The 19,048-nt window shown below is 45.6% G+C and overlaps 1 protein-coding gene across 3 annotated transcripts in view; it reads right to left on the reverse strand.

Moving 5' to 3' along the window:
* Positions 1 to 296: 296 nt before the first annotated feature.
* Positions 297 to 19,048, reverse strand: part of AEBP2 (AE binding protein 2) — a 38,687-nt gene continuing 19,935 nt past the window's right edge. The window contains exons 6-9 of one of the 3 annotated variants that reach the window (XM_085874924.1): positions 15,887 to 15,954; positions 15,637 to 15,668; positions 9,183 to 9,330; positions 297 to 1,047 (exon numbers count right to left, since the gene is read on the reverse strand). In XM_085874924.1, coding sequence (XP_085731050.1) covers positions 984 to 1,047; positions 9,183 to 9,330; positions 15,637 to 15,668; positions 15,887 to 15,954 — 312 coding nt within the window. In that variant the 3' untranslated portion in view covers positions 297 to 983. The remainder of the gene's footprint in view (positions 1,048 to 9,182; positions 9,331 to 15,636; positions 15,669 to 15,886; positions 15,955 to 19,048) is intronic. The other 2 variants (XR_015056469.1, XM_085874925.1) reach the window with 2 other exon arrangements.

Below are 19,048 nucleotides of genomic sequence, written 5' to 3' on the forward strand. Positions count from 1 at the left end.
CTGATAGTATGAGCTAGTGGACACTAAAGATCCCACGGTGTCTTTCGACGAAGAGTAGTTGAGTTGATTACCAGCACACTGGCACACTTGCCGTAACCAGCTGTGGGGCACATGCCGATCGTTTTCTATTGTACTTTGACGTACATACACTCTTAGTAAGTCAAAGGACCAGCGACCAACTGGGAAGGAGCATTACATTGTATACAACGGTCCTGCCATCGTCTTGCTATGAATCTAACCAGTCTAAACGGCACATTAATGATACACACAAACAGACATTAATATACAAATGCGTATTCAGCAGACAGAATATTAACTGTTTTATTGGTCCCGATGTATGCAACTGCGCATTATCCAGGTGTTTGAAATTCAGGACTCGGCATGAGGAACGATAAGAATTAAATCGGTACACACTACCATGCTAAGTAGGAATCCAAAATTATAATCACTTTTAAAAGCTTTGCAAAACACATATAAAGAATCATGACAATAAATGTCAGGGAAAAGGTCAAAATGGAAGTAGGGGAGTAGGGTGGGGTGAAGAGGAAGGGCAGTGGGGTAATAGAAAAGGGTAGGAGACAAAAAAAGAAAAGAAAGATGTTTATGCTTTTGAATGACGCCAACTGTAGATTTACTCCAACAAAACAAATCTTGCACAACAGAAACGTAATGATGAACACGATTGTAGTTTTTCTTTTGAAATCACCGTTTTGCAGGACGGAAACATTCTCAGTCGCAGTGGGTTTTAAATAGAGTTTAAATGTTGCTATTTAAATAATCATCAAAAACATCCTTTATATTTGCACCAACTGTGCAAAAAAAAAGAAAGAAAAGAAAAGATTCACTGGGAATACGTTGTCATCTTTTGATGAAAAAAAACATGAAGCTGTTTGAAAAGATGGATTCCAAAACAAAATATGTAAGGAGGAAAACTAGGGCTTTAACTCGCCATCAGGGACAAAGCACAAACACGTCTGGAAACGCTACATCTGATTGCTGCCGGCAACCACTGTGGACTTCCTTCTTGCGCGTCTTCTGGGCATGCTCCTGTCAAAAAAAAAAGCACTTTGAAAGTTTATGATAAAACGATAAGTCCAACAAGCATTCAGTGCAAACTCAATGCATTATGTCCGAGAGGAAGGAGTTAACAGCTTAAAACAAGGACTTATAATCTGCTGCCAGCATAGATACCTCTATCACGGTGACATATTTTAACCTGGTAATGATTGATCATCTAATTTTAAACTGCTTACCACCACCTCATTCCTTTATTTTGTTCATGAAAGTGCACATGACTTTGGAGCATTGTTTTTTAGTTTTTTTTAAAAAGAACTTGGTAATACAGTATGTCTTGCCAACTGGATCAATCTCGATGTGCATAGCCCTGATTCAATCTTATTCCACATTGTCACTGTTTCGACAACACAAGCAAAGGGACCCGGTGAAATGGAAATGAGTAAATAGTGAATATGATTATTTTCTGGCACACACCAGGTTACTGATGTTGACACATTTGATTGCTGACCCTGTTGTGCCTCGTAGTCAGGAGGGAAGTTTGGGTTTATCAATGTTGTAATGACATCAATGTTGATGTGGACATGGCCTTTAGAAGATGAAATATGTCTTTTTCTTATTCTACATTTTTTTATACAAGCCATTTCCTGCATTTTATATCTCACGATTACAGTCTCCTCACAGACACCCCAGAAATTACTTTGAACAGGTTTCATGAATGGCTGGGACAACATATTGTGCCAAAACCCAAGGTGTGACGACTCCTCCCATGGACAGTGGATGGGGGGATAGTGCGGGGCTCGAGCAAAAGGGGTGGGGAGAAGGAGTTCTATAAAAAGGCGCAATGGAGAGCTTCTTACAGACTCGCAAACTCGGAAATTCAGAGCTTGAGTGGGTTTCCGGATTCTGTTGGGCTGCTCGCTTCTTCTTCTTCACACACCAGAGGGGTCTTTCGCATTATTTTGTCTGTCTGTCCATTCGCTCACTCATTCTTGTTTTTTTTTCAGGGCTTTGGTGTGATTTTCGTTATTATCTTTGGAGCGACTTGATAGCCACATTCTCTGACGGCACAACTCCTACCCAAAGGATTTATTTTTTCACTTTTCTTCACGCTTTATCTCTCCATTCCTCAGCACTTGCTATCTTTGCTTCACTATTTGTTCCTCGTTCTTTTCTGCATCTTCTGTCTGTCTTTTAGCATATTCTTTGTTTCTTCGCCTTCTGCCCTTGTGCACCTTCGCCATCAGACAAACACATTCACTTGCTATGTCACTGGAGCTTCTGCCTCATCTACATCACCTGGGCGTCCCGCCAAGAGCCGCATTAAAGACGTGTCGCAAGTGGCGTCACTGGTCCGTGGGAAAATTCCAGAACCGCGGATGTATGAGAAGCGAGAGCAAAGTGCAGAGGGTTCCACTTTCAGTCAGGATGTGAGAGCCAGAATCAACAGGCAACAATGGCCCCACCGAATTGGTGAGAGGTGTGTGGGGGCCTGTACTATCCCCATCTATCTCTATCTGTCCTCTCTCATCTTACTTTCCAAGCACCCATCTCTCCCTTCCACAATGGATGCATGATGCTAGCCTACTGTAGAGTGGTAAGTCGCAGTTAAGGTTCCGAAAGTGGGTATGTTGCGTTGGGGATAATTTGGGAATGTATACGTGCTGTGATTAATTGTTGTACCAAATATGCCACTCAACTGTTTTCTCTCCTTGTAAATACATGGGCTTACATTTTGATTACTACTGTACCACGAAAGGCCATTTCCTCAAAAAACTGTTTTTTGGAATTATTCTTTCACGGTTTTTCACGAATGAATAATTTTGGAATTATTCTTCCACAGTGATTTCACGGTTCCGATTGCAGCATAAGGCAAGGGAAGGTTAATCGGATTTGGTAAGTGCTAGAAACAATTATGTAATGAATGGTCCCGCTCAGCCAACTGAGTTACCTCCGCCACCTAAGGTGGGCGAAGGGTTATGTCTTCACCCCTGTCTGTCTGTCTGCCTGTGAACAGGATATCTCAAAAAGTTGTGGACGAATTTGGACGAAATTTGGTGGAGAGCTTGGGTATGTAACAAGGATGAAATAATTAGTTTGGTGAAGATCCGAATCCGACTCTGGATCCGAGAAATTTTAAAGTGATTTTTCACCATTGAGAGATAGGGCCAAAAAACAATATATAGCATGGTATCTCAAAATGTTGTGTACGGATTCGGACAAAACTTGGTGGACAGGTTGGGTATGTCACAAGGAAGTATTGATTCAATCTTTGAGAACATGCGAATCTGGATCCAATAATTTTTTTTAGTGATCCTTCACCATTGAGAAATATGGCCAAAAACGACGTTGCAGGAAGTCTCAAAAAATTATTGACGGATTTGGACAAAACTTGATCGATGAGTTGGTTAGGTGACTAGAACAAGCCAATTAAATATCAGTTCAGGTTTGAATGCAGATCCAGCTTATCAGTGGGATACAAAACATAAACTAATCAGCCTGGTGGAGGTATGCACTCTACTGAGTACCCTTATAGTTCGCCATTATTTTTTTGACCAGCTTCACAATGTCAACTTGGAACAAGCCACAATGGATTTTTAATGATAAAGTTTTTTTTTTTTCACTTTCCTCGCTCATATCATCGAATGCCTGATCATCAAACATATGAATCACTGGATACATTGCAATGCTTATAAAAACCCAGAGACACCAGTGTCCATGGCTTTATTTCATTTCTGCACATGCCATAACCTCTAAAATCTCCTCACCTGAGCCAAATTTCAAATTTTAAACTGCAGAATTGACCTTAGTAGCAGTTCCGACCACTAAAAGAAGTGTATATTTGTCCAATTCGGATATCGTTTGACATTCTGGGCATCTCCGAGAGGTGTTGAATATAACCAATCAGCGATCTTAAATCACTTGCCAAGCCTGCCATTCCTTATCAATCGTTTTGTTGGAGTGCTTGCTGAATGCTTAAGCCACTTGGTGACTTAACTGTGTACTTGACCTTTTATTATGACTTGTTTTGTTTTTTCTAAGTTTGTATAAATAAAGGTAGACAAAAGTGTGTGTGTGTGTGTGTGTGTGTGTGTGTGTGTGTGTGTGTGTGTGTGTGTGTGTGTGTGTGTGTATATATGTATATATATATATATATATATATATATATATATATATATATATATATATATATATATATATATATATTGTTGTAGAATTCCCGCCCCTCGGCGTGCGAAAGACCGCGTCAAACCAACAGCGGTCGCTTCGCCCACCGAACGGACAATCGACAATCCAGTCGTGACTTTCTGGAACAACGCCAGAAACCAGTCACGGGTGGGTTTTTAATCCCACCACGGCCAAGTCCGTATTCTACCGCGCGAAATAGGCTCAATCGCCGAATATCGATATACCTAAGTACCCGCGCGGATAACCTACCGAGGGACCGTACCTCGGCAAAGGCCTGCTTGGACATGTACCGCTTAGGCGGTCCGTTCCGTTCTGGGATAACCGAGCGGGTATTATCGCCAGACCTCGCCGGACCAGATTATATTTATCGGCTATTTAAAAACCAACTATATTCCGAGTGCAAGATGGGGCAGTTCAATGAGGGAATGGACGCAACGAACGGGTTTACATTCACACAATGACATTTATTATAATAAAGCACGTATGCAATTAAACAAGGCAAAACACGTATGCACCTATACCAGCAACAAAAGCACGACAAAAGAACTACAACCGTCTACTTATTATGTACAGTCACTTGCACTTAACAGCAGTTCCTACTTATTAGACGGGCCCACGGACGCACGCACGCACGCACGCACGCACGCACGCACGCACGCACGCACGCACGCACGCACGCACGCACGCACACGCACACACACACACAAGAAATGGCGGCAGAGGCCTTTAATAACTTGCTCCAGCTCGGAGGACAGGTGAGCTGAAACCCAGAGCCTATCTCGAACCTCTCCACCTCGTGTGGTCTTCAAGTTGTTCGGACCCGGGCTCCAGCGAGAGCGAGCTGGATCCAATCGCCAAGCCGCGATCCTTCCCGAGCTCCCGCGAATCCTCTCGCACTTCTCAACACGTGCTGGTGAGACAAGGCGCCGATCCTTCCCGTCGATGGGTCGCTTCCACGAGGAACCACCTCCCGCGCTTCTCAACACGTACTGGTGAGACGAGGCGGCGATCCTTCCCGTCGATGCGTCGCTTCCCTGAGGAACCACCTCCCGCGCTTCTCAACACGTGCTGGTGAGACGAGGTGCCGATCCTTCCAGTCGATGCGTCGCTTCCCCGAGGAACCACCTCCACGAAGAGGTCGATGAGTCGCACCAAGCCGGGAACTAAAATGGAGAACAAAGAGCTCCACGAACCAAGAAGAACAGGCCCGCATTAAGCGACCGGCTTAACTTCCTTCCAAACAGTGCAGCTTGAAGCAAAAAGCTCTCCCGAGCCAAGCAGAAGCCGAAGCTCACGGAACCATCAAAGCAAAGAGCCTCCAAAAAGCCTCCTCCCGAGTCAGGCCTCAGCCGAAGCTCACTGAGCCAGCCGAAGCATAAAGCTTCTGAAGGCCTCAACCCAAACGCAAGCCAAGCAGGAGCCGACGGTCTGTTAAACGGCTACTCTCAACTCCCTTCTCCAACTCTGCCCTCTCCAACTCTGCCTTGAACAAAAGAAAAAGATCTTCTCTTATCCTTTTCCGCCCTTCCCCCGATCCCGGCGTGACTCATGCCCTCGTGCTCCATCCCCGCTCAACTACGGGTGGGAGGGAGTTGTCGAGTCATGAGTCACAGGACGGCAGGATTCTTCTTCCTCTTCGCAGAAGAGGGTGAGGGATGTCTCCATTGTTCGTTCCCTAACTATTAAATCGATCCGCAGCGCATCTAATCGATTTCTGAACATTTAAACAACTAGAATGGGCACTCGGTAGAGCGCATACCTTCGCCTCCGCTACTTTTTTGTTCTTGGCATGAGAGTGGGGGAACAGAACAGTGAACATTTTGGTGTTGGCTTTATGAAAATCGGTTTTGATTTGACCGTGTTATGACAAAAACCGCATATTTTGAAAGGTCATGACCCCACTGACATTTGACCACCAACCGCTAACAAGGGTAATGACGTAATTGTGTCATGTCGCCCATCACAAGATTGGGCAATGAATTCTAAACATTTTGGCATTGGTTGCATGCCAATTAGATCAAAATTGACCGCGCTTTGGTAAAAATACGAATTTGACCTTTCCGTGACCTTGACCTTTGACCCGATCGCTCCCAAAATCTAATCAAATGTGCCTTGGATAATAACCCATCATCCCACCAAATTTCAAGCGATTTGGTTTAATACTTTCTGAGTTATGCGAATAACAAACAAACACACACACATATTCACAAATAAATAAATAAATAAATACACAGCGACCAATACATAACCTTTCGCAGAATGCGAAGGTAATGAAAGGTAAGCTATCTTGGGAACAAGCACTTATCCACATAGCTGACTAAAGGAACCTGTATGTTGTGTGCAATTGAAATCCCAAATTCGTAACAATATATATATATATATATATATATATATATATATATATATATATATATATATATATATATATATATATATATATTGTTGCGAATCTGGAAGCCATGAACACACAACATTCAGGTCCTATATAGCTCAGTTATTTCGATAAGTGAATGTGGTAGATAGCTCCCTTTCCCTAGTCTAATGGGTGAATAAATGTACATGTGCTGTGAGTTACTTTAATAGTTAGGATTTCTACATCAAATACAACAACTATGGCTACTACAGCTCCAAATACAACTACGGCTACTACAGCTCCAAAAACGATGGCTACTGCAGCTCCAAATACAACAACGGCGGCTACTGCAGCTCCAAACACAACGACGGCTACTACAGCTCCAAATACAACAACAGCGAAAACCCTCTGCTCCCGGCATTCTCCACGCGCTCGCTGTTATGTATGCTTTTGGGGGATATGTATATATGTATGTATGCGGGCCTGTTCGGAATGCGTTCAGCGATGAATTCCATTCCCGAATATGGTCATGAATCGGTTCGCTTGGACCGTGCCCGAGAGCGATAAAAGGGACGGAGAGATCGAGATCGGAGAGATCGGAGGAGCGAGGGAATCTGCCAGAGCGTCAAGATCTGCGGAAGCGTCAAATTCTGTGCGAGCGAGAGAAACTGGCGGAGCGCGTGAGGATCCGCTGGAGCTCGGAGGGGAAAACGCATCTCTCAAGGCTGGGCGAAAGTCATCTCGTCGCTGGCGTGCTCGGGTTCACGGCTCGCCTCTCACTGGTGCCCGGTTCGAATCAGCTTGAAGACAACACGAGGTGGACAGGTCCGACGCAGGCTCTGGTCTTCAGCTCGCCTTTCCCTCCGAGCTGGAGGCCTCAATTAAGGCTGTGGCCACCGTTTCTTTGGGTGTGCGTCTGAGTGTGGGCCCGTCCTTAAGTATGAATTGTATAAGTGCTCTTGGCTGTACATACGTGCTTCTCTATTAGTCGTGATAACTCTGCTTCTTGCGTGCTTCCCTCCTTCCCCCATTATAAATAAACCCGTGTGTTAAATGTGTCAGTTCGTTGCCGAGTTTCCTTCCATTGGCTTAGCGTGACGCATGTTGGAGAATTAGCAAGGCCGTTGTTGCCGCTGTAAGGGGACATTTGGACCGACGGATCTCGGTGATCATCTGCTCGGGTCGCACACGGTTCGAGCACGCTAGCGGCTCGTTCCGTACGAGTGCCGTCGAGGGTGTGAATACTCGGTAAACTCGCCACGTGGAGCTCTAGGTATTTTGAAGATTGGCAAATAACCCTGTACCACGTGGTACCTTTGCTAATAAGCAATAATTGTCCCATCATTGAAGTTTACAATATATTATAAATCCAGATCAGGATTCAAGAAAAACTATTTTTGCAAAATGGTCTTTTAAACTTTTTATACAGGATCTAAGGCTCATAGTGGAGCTGCCACACACATGCACGTCACACACATGAATATACAGACGGATACAAGAGACAAAACACATGACTGTTAGACGAGAAACAGCCATTAAGCTTGGGAGAAGTGTTGTCACTTCCTTGGGCCCTTTGGGTTCCAGCGACGCCACAACAATGGCACCGACTTTCTCACCGCACTCAACTGGGCATTTCCTTCAGAGGAATTTCATCTTCTCCATGGATGCCAATATACGGGGATTGTCCGTGCTCATATCCTCTTAAATGCCGAACGGCAAGCAACGAAGCATCATGTACTATATTTTAAAGTCTTTGGTATGTCTCGGCTGGGGTTTGAGCAGCCAACTTCCCAAAACAAATAAATTCGAGAATAGATTTTCATAAATAATGTATATCGTCGGTCTTCAGAATAAGTCCAAGATATGATGTCCTGTGAACTGGAAAATATATTTTTCACTGATACCATTAGCAGGCCAGGCCTTTTGCATTTTCTCGATGTTCAAAAAGTTGCATTTTAACTAACATTCCATCATAGGGATTTCTTCCCTCTTGAGGTGAATTTCGATGGTCTACTACATTGTTGTCCATGACTGACATAGACTATAGGTTCCCAATTGATGATGACATTCCCACACAGTTGATTCAATGATGGCAAGCATGGGTTAATAGGAACACTGATTAATATGATAATATAAATAAATGGTATTGCTAAATCAATTATTTTAAGCAGCCTGCATTCCAGCTTCCAAGAACAGAACTTGCATTGCAACACAGAAGTTAGCTTAAAAGTGCAAACAAACTCAAAAACAAAACCATCGATCGTGAGCCAAGGTAAGAGTGCTCATACATCACCTTTAAAGTAGTTACAACAAAGACAAGTTCAAAATTTAATCAAAGGAGACTTAATCGTTGCAGAAAAAAGTGAGAAGAAAGGTCAGGTGGGGTGGGTTGGGGTTTCCCAATCAGTTTTACCAACATTGGGGCTAAAACCATCATGCCATATAATTCCCGAGAGATTGAAAAAAGTTGTGCGATCCATTGCAATGTGAGGTACAGGAGTGAGCAATTGACGAACATTCCTTCAAAATGACAAGTGTCAGTCCAGTGTTTAAAGTAACGTGATGGTTTCTCAACACAACTGACCAGCCTTAACCAGTTGGCCATGTCAAGGATGAAACAACTGACCTATATATGCTTGGGTCAAGATGACGAAGGGTATCTGGTGGCAGGCGGGAGAGGTGCACCTTCTTCGTCTTCAGTGCCGGGCATTCTCCCTCACTCACCCAAACATCAGGCAAGCTGGTGGAACAGCCAGCAACCAGCACTCTGCACCCTGAAACTTACACCAAGCATCAATCACCCAGCACCCAGCACCGTGAAACTTACACCGAGCATCAATCACCAAGCACCATTAAACTTACACCAAAGAAACATCGATCAACCGGCACCCTTAAACCTACACCAAGCATCGCTCAACCAGCACCTATAAACTTACACCAAGCAACGATAAACCGTCACCCTCAAACTAACACCAAGCATCAATGAACGGACACCCTAAAACCTACACTGAGCATCAATGAACCGGCACCCTTAAATTTATACCAAGCATCGATCAACCGGCACCCTAAAACTTACACCAAGCATCGATGAACCAAGACCCTTAAAATTACACCAAGCATCAATCAATCGGCATCCTGCATCTTCTGCTAATGTCCACCTCACCTGTCTACACCAATGTTTCTTTGACACCTTTTGCAAATGAGGTGTAATAGCAGTCGGAGAAAAGTGCTAAAAGCATGTCTGAATTCTAGTCTGTGGTTGTCTCCTATATTTGCTTGCATGTACCCTCAGCATATAAAGGCCCGTTTTTGAATGAGGGATTCCTCAGTTTAATTAATTTGGAAAACATTGTGATACAGGTCTTTGTTAGATCTTAAGGGTCTTTAAGGTCATTGGGGTGTTAAGGGTCTTTGAGGTCTTCCGGCTCTAAAGGGTCTTCAAAAGACTTGAGGGTCTTAAAGGGTTTTAGGAGTCTTCAAGAGTCTTCGGGATCTTAACTGTCTTTGGGGTATTTGAGGTTTTAAAGTGTCCTAATTGTGTTTGGGGAATTCAATGGTCCTAAGGACCCTATGGGTCTTTGTGATCTTAAGGAGTCTTGTCTCCTGTAGAAAGCATGTAGAAAGTCTTCTCTCAAGCATGTAAAAAAAAAAAAGTCTTATGGTTCTTTTGGGTCTTTAAAGACTGAGGTTGTGGATGAAAATACACTTCGGACAACCCCCGGGGAAGACTTAGTCTGTGTGCCAAATTTGGTGGTTGTCGGCTCAGCGGTCTTTGCAAAAAACGTGAACAGAGACCGACAGACATCCGATGAATCTTATTTATTAGATTAAAATGTCATGTCATGTAGAAGGACGATTAAGCTGCTTTGTAGACCTCAACATGGCATGCATTTAAAACATGAGAATTCTAACGGATTTTTTTTGTGGTATAGTGAAGTCTTAAAGGATCTACAGGATCTAAAGGGTCTTAGGGGTCTTTTGCGTCCTCGGGAACTTTTGGGCCCTTGGTGACTTCGTACTTTTGGGTCCTCAGGAACTTTTTGGACTTTTAGGTCCTCGGGGACTTTTTGGGACCTCTGGGTTCTTGGGGTCTTTTCATTCCTCAGGGAGTTTTGGGTCCTCAGGAACTTTTTGGGTCCTCAGTTTCTTGGTGAGGAGGGTGTATAATATGGACACCCAGCAGGATGAAGAACAAAACTTGTCAAAGGGCAGAGGAGCTCCTTGTGAGCCAAGGGCCATCCATATCAAGTGCCCAACTGTGTCTGCAGATGTCATCATGCTGTTGGGATACTTTTTATGAGGAGGTTGTTGGCAGGATTTGCACTCCGACCAATGTAAAACTCTTCATTCCGCAAAACATTCCAAAAGCATAAAAAAAATTCTGAAAACCCACTTCGTGGAAGTACCTCCTGTGCAGCTGCCCTTCAGAGGGCAGCTCACCAGATGACGGAATTGGGGCAAAGCCTTCGGGACCCCCAATCTTTGATGATCGGAGGGAAACCACGGGGTAACCTTCCCGGGTCAAATTGCAGGAGTGTGTGTCGGGGTGGTGCTGAGTTGTCGTCCACCAGATGGCGGTCTCTTTGTGTTTACCTGAGGCGCTCCCTACGGGTGCGTGCCTGGAATGTCCAAAGAGAGGATGATCACCTGTCACTGTTATCATCTGAGCTCAAGCGTTTGGACATCTGCATTGCAGCACTCTCTGAGGTTCAGAGACTGGATTGTGACATCATGGTGTGTGGTTACACCTACTATTGCTCTAGTCACTCTGATGGTTACCATGCCCAAGGAGTTGTGTAGCTGTGCCCAATAAGCTGACTCCAATGAAAAATGAGGCAACACCGGTCAACAAGCAAATTATGAGAGGAAGGATTTGTCACTCCCTGGGTGTCGTTTCACTGTCTCTGTATATGCTCCCACTTAGGCGAATGATCTCACTGTTAAGGACACACATTATGCCACGCTCGAGTCTGTGGTTGATCAGTGACACAGGCGAGATACTCTTCTCGTATTGGGGGATTTCAATGCATCGAATGGAACTGATAGGGATGGTCATGAGACATGTGTTGGACCCGATGGGTCAGGAACTGTGAACCAGAATAGCACTAAGTTCCTTGACTTTGCAAGAAGTCATGGACGTCGGGTGGCTGGTTCATGGTTTCAGCACCCACAGGCTCATCGCTGGACTTGGTATTCCAACACTGGCGATGTGGCAAAGGAGATTGGCATGGGCTTGTTGATGGTCGTTGGAGAATGATCCTGAACTGCAGGATCTACTGGAGTGCTCAGTTCCTCAATACTGATCACAGGCTTGTTGTCGCAACTCTGAAGTTGCAACTTAAATTCAGGAGAATGGTACCATCTCAGTCGAGGCTGGATGTTGGCAAGCTCAAAGATGAGGGGAGATGAGGTTGCGAACAGACTGAGTGGAGATTTGGGGAGTCTGGGTGCTTTGGGAGATCCTGAAGAGTTGTGGAGTGCCTTCAAGACCACCGTCCCTGATGTTGCTGGTGGATGTCTTGGAATTCACTGTAGGGTGAAGAAGAATTTTGTCTCTCAAGGGACATTGGATACCATTGGCCAGAGTCGCAGGGCCAGGCTGAATGGCAGAGCTGAGCAGTTCAGGGAGCTGAGGCGTAAAACTGGACGTGCACAGGGTGGACAAGGAGGTCCATGTGCGAGGAATCTGTGAGGGGGTAGAGCATCACCTGTGGTCAAGCGATTCTCATCCTGCTTCGAAGGAAATTCGCACATTGCGTTCCTCCAAGCCCGTCCCTCGGTGTACTGCAGTTAGAGCGGATGGTGGTGGGCTCTTGATGGAGGAGTGCGAAGTGAAGGCCAACTGGACCGGCTACTTTGAGTGGCCGTATTAGGCTGACCCATCAGCTGTTGAGTTGGATGTCAGGGGTGTTACTCTTTCTATTGCTGAGCCTCCAATCAACTGTGATCCACCTTCGTTTGTGGAAACACAGGCTGCGGTGAATGGGTTGAAATGGGGTAAAGTTCCTGGGATCAGTGGCATCCATGCTGAACTTCTCAGGATGGGGGAAATGTCATTGCATGCAGTTCTGCACTCGGCCTGAAACACAGGCATCATCCCAACTGATTGGAAGAGGGCCTTGTTGTCCCTCTCTGGAAAGGGAAGGGTGATCGCCAAGACTGCAACAACTACCGAGGGGTGATGTTGCTATCAGTACCGGGCAAGGACTTTGATCGGATAATCCTTGATGGGGTTCGCCACCATCTGCTTGAGCACCAGCATCCAGAGCAGTCAGGCTTTACAAGAGAGGTCAACAATTGACCGTATCCTTTCCCATCAGGTCCTCACTGACTGCAGACGAGAGTTTCAGCAGGGGCTGATCGCAGCCTATGTTGATCTCTGTAAAGCGCTTCTTTCAGTGAATCGGGATGCCCTCTGAAGGATTCTTGGTCTTCGTGGGGTGCCACCAAAACTGATCAATCTGATGTCTGAACTATAGTTTGGTACTGAGAGTGCTGTGAGAAGTGGTGATACAATATCTGACTTATTTCCAGTTGTTACTGGAGTTTGTCAGGGGTGTGTACTGGCCCCCACACGTTTAAGTGCTTGTGTGGACTGGATGCTGGGGAGGATGTCCGAGAGATCAAGCTGCCGTGCATCATTTGGGAATGTCAAGATCTCTAACCTTGATTTTGCAGATGATGTAGTCATCTTTGTAGTGACTCCAGATATCCTTTTGGGGGCCCTCGGGGTGCTGAATGAGGAGTCAGAGCCACTGGGATTACAGGTTTCCTGGGTCAAAACTAAGATCCAGGCTTTCAATGACATCTTGGATCCTGCTATCTTGTCTGTACCCGTTTGTGGCGAGGATGTTGAGGTCACGGAGAGATTCACTTCCCTTGGCAGTGATATTCATGTCTCTGCTGGCTGTGAGCCAGAGGTCAACAGATGTCTGGGTCAGGCCTGGGGAGTCATGGATTCACTGGGTGTGGCGCTGCTGGTACCTGTGCGGGAGGACGAAAGTCCGAGTCTTCAGGTCCTTATTGCTCCCAGTCTTGCTCTGTGGATGTGAGACTTGGCCTCTGACCAGAGATCGAAGATGGAGACTTAATTCCTTTGGTACCAGGTCTCTTCGGAGAATCCTTGGCAATCGCTGGTCAGACTTTGTGTCCACGGAGCGGTTGCTGAGAGAGACTCAAAATGAGATTTGTTACCTGCATAGTCCCTGAGCGTCAACTGCAGCTGTATGGCCATGTGGTTCGTTTCCCTGTTGCTGATCCTGCTCACCAGATTCTCTCAGCAAGGGAGCCTCATGAGTGGAGGTGGCCAATGGGCCGACCACGTGCCCTCTGGTTGCAGCAGGTTGATCAGCATTTCAAGGAGATGGGGATGGGCCAGGCATGTGCCTGGGGGATGGCCAGACGGAGGCCCCTGTAGTAGTGGCGGAAAGTGAACTCAGCGATACACTGCTCCGGAACATGTTCCATTCCTCACCTGAACTCTTTTGGGTTTTCAAAGTTCAAATCTCAGCAGTGTAAAGCATCAAAACGTGAATTACAATCGTATACGTAATTAATAGACAAAAAGTACACCACACGAACACACACACACACACACACACACACACACACACACACACACACACACACACACACACACACACACACACACACACACACACACACACACACACACACACACACACACACCTCATCCATTTATCTTACATACATCTTCAAAGAATGGGCATGGCATGGCGATTGCGAATAGGAACGTACTGTACACCACTTACTGTAGCAGATTATTTTGGCATACTGCAGCACGAAAACAGTGAATGTATTATTTATTTAGTTAAGTTCCAGTTGTGGGCGGAGTCAGGCCAGCTGTGCAGTGAGTCAATGGGTGGAAGACACAGCTCGACCAACTAGGTGTAAAACCCTTCATTCCGGGTGGTGGGCTGTACCAGGCTGTCCAGTTTGAAAAAAAAAAAACTCAACACACAAGGATACGGTCGGTGAGGGACACCGAGCTTGCAAACATCTAGCCAAGGCTGGGATTGTACCATTCTCCTGGATTTAAGTTGCAACTTCAGAGTTGATCATCCCCCAGGCAGATCCCAAGAACAGCTTGCCAATGGCACTACCTTTGGCCGTATTATATGTCACGTGATATTTGATAACCAATGATATTGCATATTAATGAAAAGGCCAGAAAAATAATCTTTAAAGGCTCAGGTGGTGGATGAAAATACCCCGAGGACAATCTCTGGATCGGACTTGAGCTGTGTGCTAAATTTGGTGGTTGTTGGTCTAGCGGTCCTTGCAAAAAAAAAAAGAACAGACCGACAGACAGACAAGCTGGTAGGCGGACGTGGGTAGTCGACTACCCAATAGAACCTGACGCGATGGGCCCGTTCGATGGGGAATGACCTGAGGATTAAGCACAAGAAAATTCATGATTCTAGCTTCAAGGGTTAATGCTGCAGATTGTTTTTTCGTTAAAATACCCCCACATTTAGAGGTTTTTCAGTCGTAGCTGGGCAACAGAGGGGTCCATAGCAACGGTTCTTTCTTACACATAACTAGGACATACCATGAAACTACCATACCAGTTTCATGTATATCTGACTCATCGTCTCTGAGATATAACGAACTTCGTTTTTTATTGTTTTCGGCCAGGATTCATTCAAAGTCTATCTTCTCCGACAGTTTTCATAGGATCCGGCTGGAAATTTTTGACAATATGGCTGAATGTACTGCCCACAGTCGCTCGTGGCCCGATTTTTGATTTTCGAAAAAAATAATTTTTTATGATTTTTCAAAAATTTCAAAGTCCCGTTGCTAGGCAATGGTGGTGTCCATAGCAACGGTTTTCATTTGCACACAACTTGGTCATGGTATGAACCTACCAACCAAGTTTCATCGAAATCGCCAATGTATTAACGGAGCACTGGACCCAACAGAGGGACAGACAGACAGACAAACATATCGACGCAAATACTGATAATAAGGGTAGAAAGAAAAAAAAAATGTTTTTTGAGATTTTTTTTTCTCGACGAGATCGACAACCCAACATCCCATGAATCTTAATTTTTACATACCTGCGTGAAGTACCCCGTGAGAGTAAAAATCTCTGAAAGTTTAGAAATGCGTTTTCCGTAAGATATTAAATCATTGTTATGATCCATGTATATATGATCCATGTAAACAACAGGAGTAATTAGAATCATGAACCACCAAGAGACAATACGTGTAAACGACATACCCTGAAGCCAACAAAACAAAGAAAACATGAACATGATATATAAACTATTGTGATGCTCATGAATTGAATCGATCGATTCCACCCACATGTCTTCAGGCACCCAATGCAGAAGAACTTTCACTTTTCCTGACTCATCCTTCCTCCGTGCCACCACCTGAAGGGTGAAGATAAAGAAGGGTAGAGTTGAGTAGATGTGTAGGTAATCTTTATACAGGTAGTGGACAAAAAAAATGGAAAAACCTGCGTAAATGAGGGACACCAAGTAACAGCTTCCACACAGGTGTGGTCCAGGTGTTAATTAAGCAAATAAAATCCCAGCATACTTGGGGTCATGTATAAGAATGCTGCACAGGCCTGGTTGCCTATAATTATGGTTAGCATGGCTGCAAGATGAGACCACCAAATGACCCCATCCACAGAACATGTGTGGTCATGCAATGGTTTGATGAGCATGACACTGATGTTATCGATATGGCATGGCCTTCTCAGACACCAGACCTGAACCCAATCGAGCATTTATGGGATATTCTGGAACAACGCCTGAGAAAGTGTTTTCCACTTCCGTCAGAGGTGTGAATTGAATGACTCTCATTGAAGAATGGTGCCACATCCCTCCTGCAGAATTCCAGATGTTGGTGGACCCGATGCCATAGCGCATACAGGCGGCTGTACTGGCCACACCTGGTGGTGCAACACCCTATTAAATGACTTTACATTGGTATTTACGGTTTATTTGTCCACTACCTGCATGTATATACAATAAAAAATACAAAAAGAAGTTAAAACAGAGGGATGAAATCTCAAAAAAAACAACCAAAAATCAGGAATGACACCACATTACGATGCCAAAATATAACACAACAATCCTCTTATGGATTACCATCACGACATAGTTTGACATTTTACTTTTGTTGTGGGATTGTGATGGATGAAGAAGAACAAAAAACAACAAAAACAAGGAAGAATGACACCACATTACGATGCCAAAATACGACAACAATCCTCTTCTGGTTTAGCATCATGATATATTTTGACGTTGTTCCATCAAGTCAGGTGAGGTATGGAAGCATGCACTGGAGCATGCGCATCACTGTGCCCACTTTCCACCGGTACTCCAGGGGCCTCCGTCTTGTCATCCCCAAGGCAGATGCCTGGCCCATCCATATCTCACTGAGATGCCGATTAGCCTGCTGCAACCACGAGGCACGTAATCGGCCCATTGGACTCCTCCATTCACGAGGCTCCCTCACTGAGAGAATCTGGTGAGCAGGATCAGCGTTAGGAAAATGAGCCACAGGTCCATACAGCCGCAGCTGATGCTCATGGAATATGCAGGTAACAAATCTCATTTAAATCTCTCTCAGCAACCACTTGTTGGCCACAAATTTCAACCAACAATAGCCAAGGATTCTCCGAAGCACCAAGAACCTAAAGACTCAGACTTTCGTCCTCCTGCACAGGTACCGACAACGCCACACCCCATGATCCAGTGAATGCATGACTCCCCAGGCCCGACCCAGACGTCTATTGACCTCTGGCTCACAGCCAGCAGAGACATGAATATCACTGCCAAGGTAAGTGAATCTCTCCGTGACCTCTACATCCTCGCCACAAACCGGTACAGACAAGATAGCAGCATCCAAGATGTCATTGAAAGCCTGGATCTTAGTTTTCACTCAGGAAACCAGTAATTCCAGCAGCTCCAACTCCTCATTCAGCACCTCGAGGGCCGCCAAAAGGATATCCAGAGTCTCCCTGCAAAGATGACTGCATCATCTGCAAAATAAAGGTCAGACATCTTGACATTCCCAAACGATGCACAGCAGCTTGATCTTTCTGACATCCTCCCAAGAATCCAGTCCTTACAAGCGCAGAAAAGTCTGGGGGCCAGGACACACCCCTGACAAACTCAGTAACAACTGGAAATAAGCCAGAGATGGTATCACCACGTCTCACAGCACTCTCAGTACCAGAGTATAGTTCAGATATCAGATCGATCAGTTTTGGTGGCACCCCACGAAGACCAAGAATCCTGCAGACGGCATCCCGATTCAATGAATCGAACACTTTGCAGAGATCAACATAGGCTGAAAGGAGCCCCTGCCGAAACTCTCGTCTGCATTCAGTGAGGATCCGAAGGGCAAGGATATGGTCAATCGATGACCTCTTTGGTGTCAAGTCTGACTGCTCCGGGCGCTGGTGCTCAAGCAGATGGTGGCGAACCCCATCAATAATTATTCGAGCAAAGAACTTGCCCGGCACTGAGAGAAGTGTCACTCCTCGGTCGTTGTTGCAGTCCTGGCGATCACCCTTCCCTTTTCAGAGGGGGACAACAAGGCCCCTCTTTCAGTCAGTTGGGATGATGGCTGTGTTCCTGGCAGAGCACAGAACTACATGCAACGACATAAGTACAGCATTTCCACCAGACTTGAGAAGTTCAGCATGGATGCCACTGAACGCAGGAACTTTACCCCATTTCAACCGGTTCATCGCAGCCTGTGTTTCCACAAACGAAGGTGCATCACAGTTGATTGGAGGCTCAGCAAAAAGAAGAGCAACACCCCTGACATCCAACTCAACAGCTGGTGGGTCAGCCTGGTACAGCCGCTCAAAGTAGCCAGTCCAGTGGGCCTTCACTTCGGACTCCTCCATCAAGAGCCCACCACCATCCGCTCAAACTGCAGTACACCGAGGGATGGGATTGGAGGAACGCAATGCGCGAATTCCCCTGGAAACAGGATGAGAATCGCCTGACCACAGGTGATGCTCGATCCCCTCAAAGATTCCTCACACATAAGCCTCCTTGTCCACCCTCATCGCACATCCAGTTTTATGCCTCAACGCCCTGAAAAGCTCAGCTCTGCACCCAAAGAGCTCAGCTCTGTTCAGGACCTCCCAAAGCACCCAGACCCCCCAAATCCCCACTCAGCCTATTCGCAAACTTCTCAGCTCCCTTCTCATCCTTGAGCTTGCCAACATCTAGCCAAGGCTGGGATTGTACCATTCTCCTGGATTTAAGTTGCAACTTCCGAGTTGCTACCACAAGCCTGTGGTCAGTATTGAGGAACTGAGCACTCCGGTACACCGTGTAGTTCTCGATCATCCTTCAGTGACCATCAACGAGCATATGGTCAATCTCCTTTGCCACACCACCAGCGTTGGAATACCAAGTCCAGTGATGAGCCTGTGGGCACTGAAACCATGAACCAGCCACCCTCAGTCCATGACTTCTTGTAAAGTCAAGGAAC

Source organism: Eptatretus burgeri, chromosome 3 (genome assembly GCF_056783735.1).
Source record: "Eptatretus burgeri isolate ZD-2024b chromosome 3, Ebu_testis_v1, whole genome shotgun sequence".
Classification (NCBI taxonomy): domain Eukaryota; kingdom Metazoa; phylum Chordata; class Myxini; order Myxiniformes; family Myxinidae; genus Eptatretus; species Eptatretus burgeri.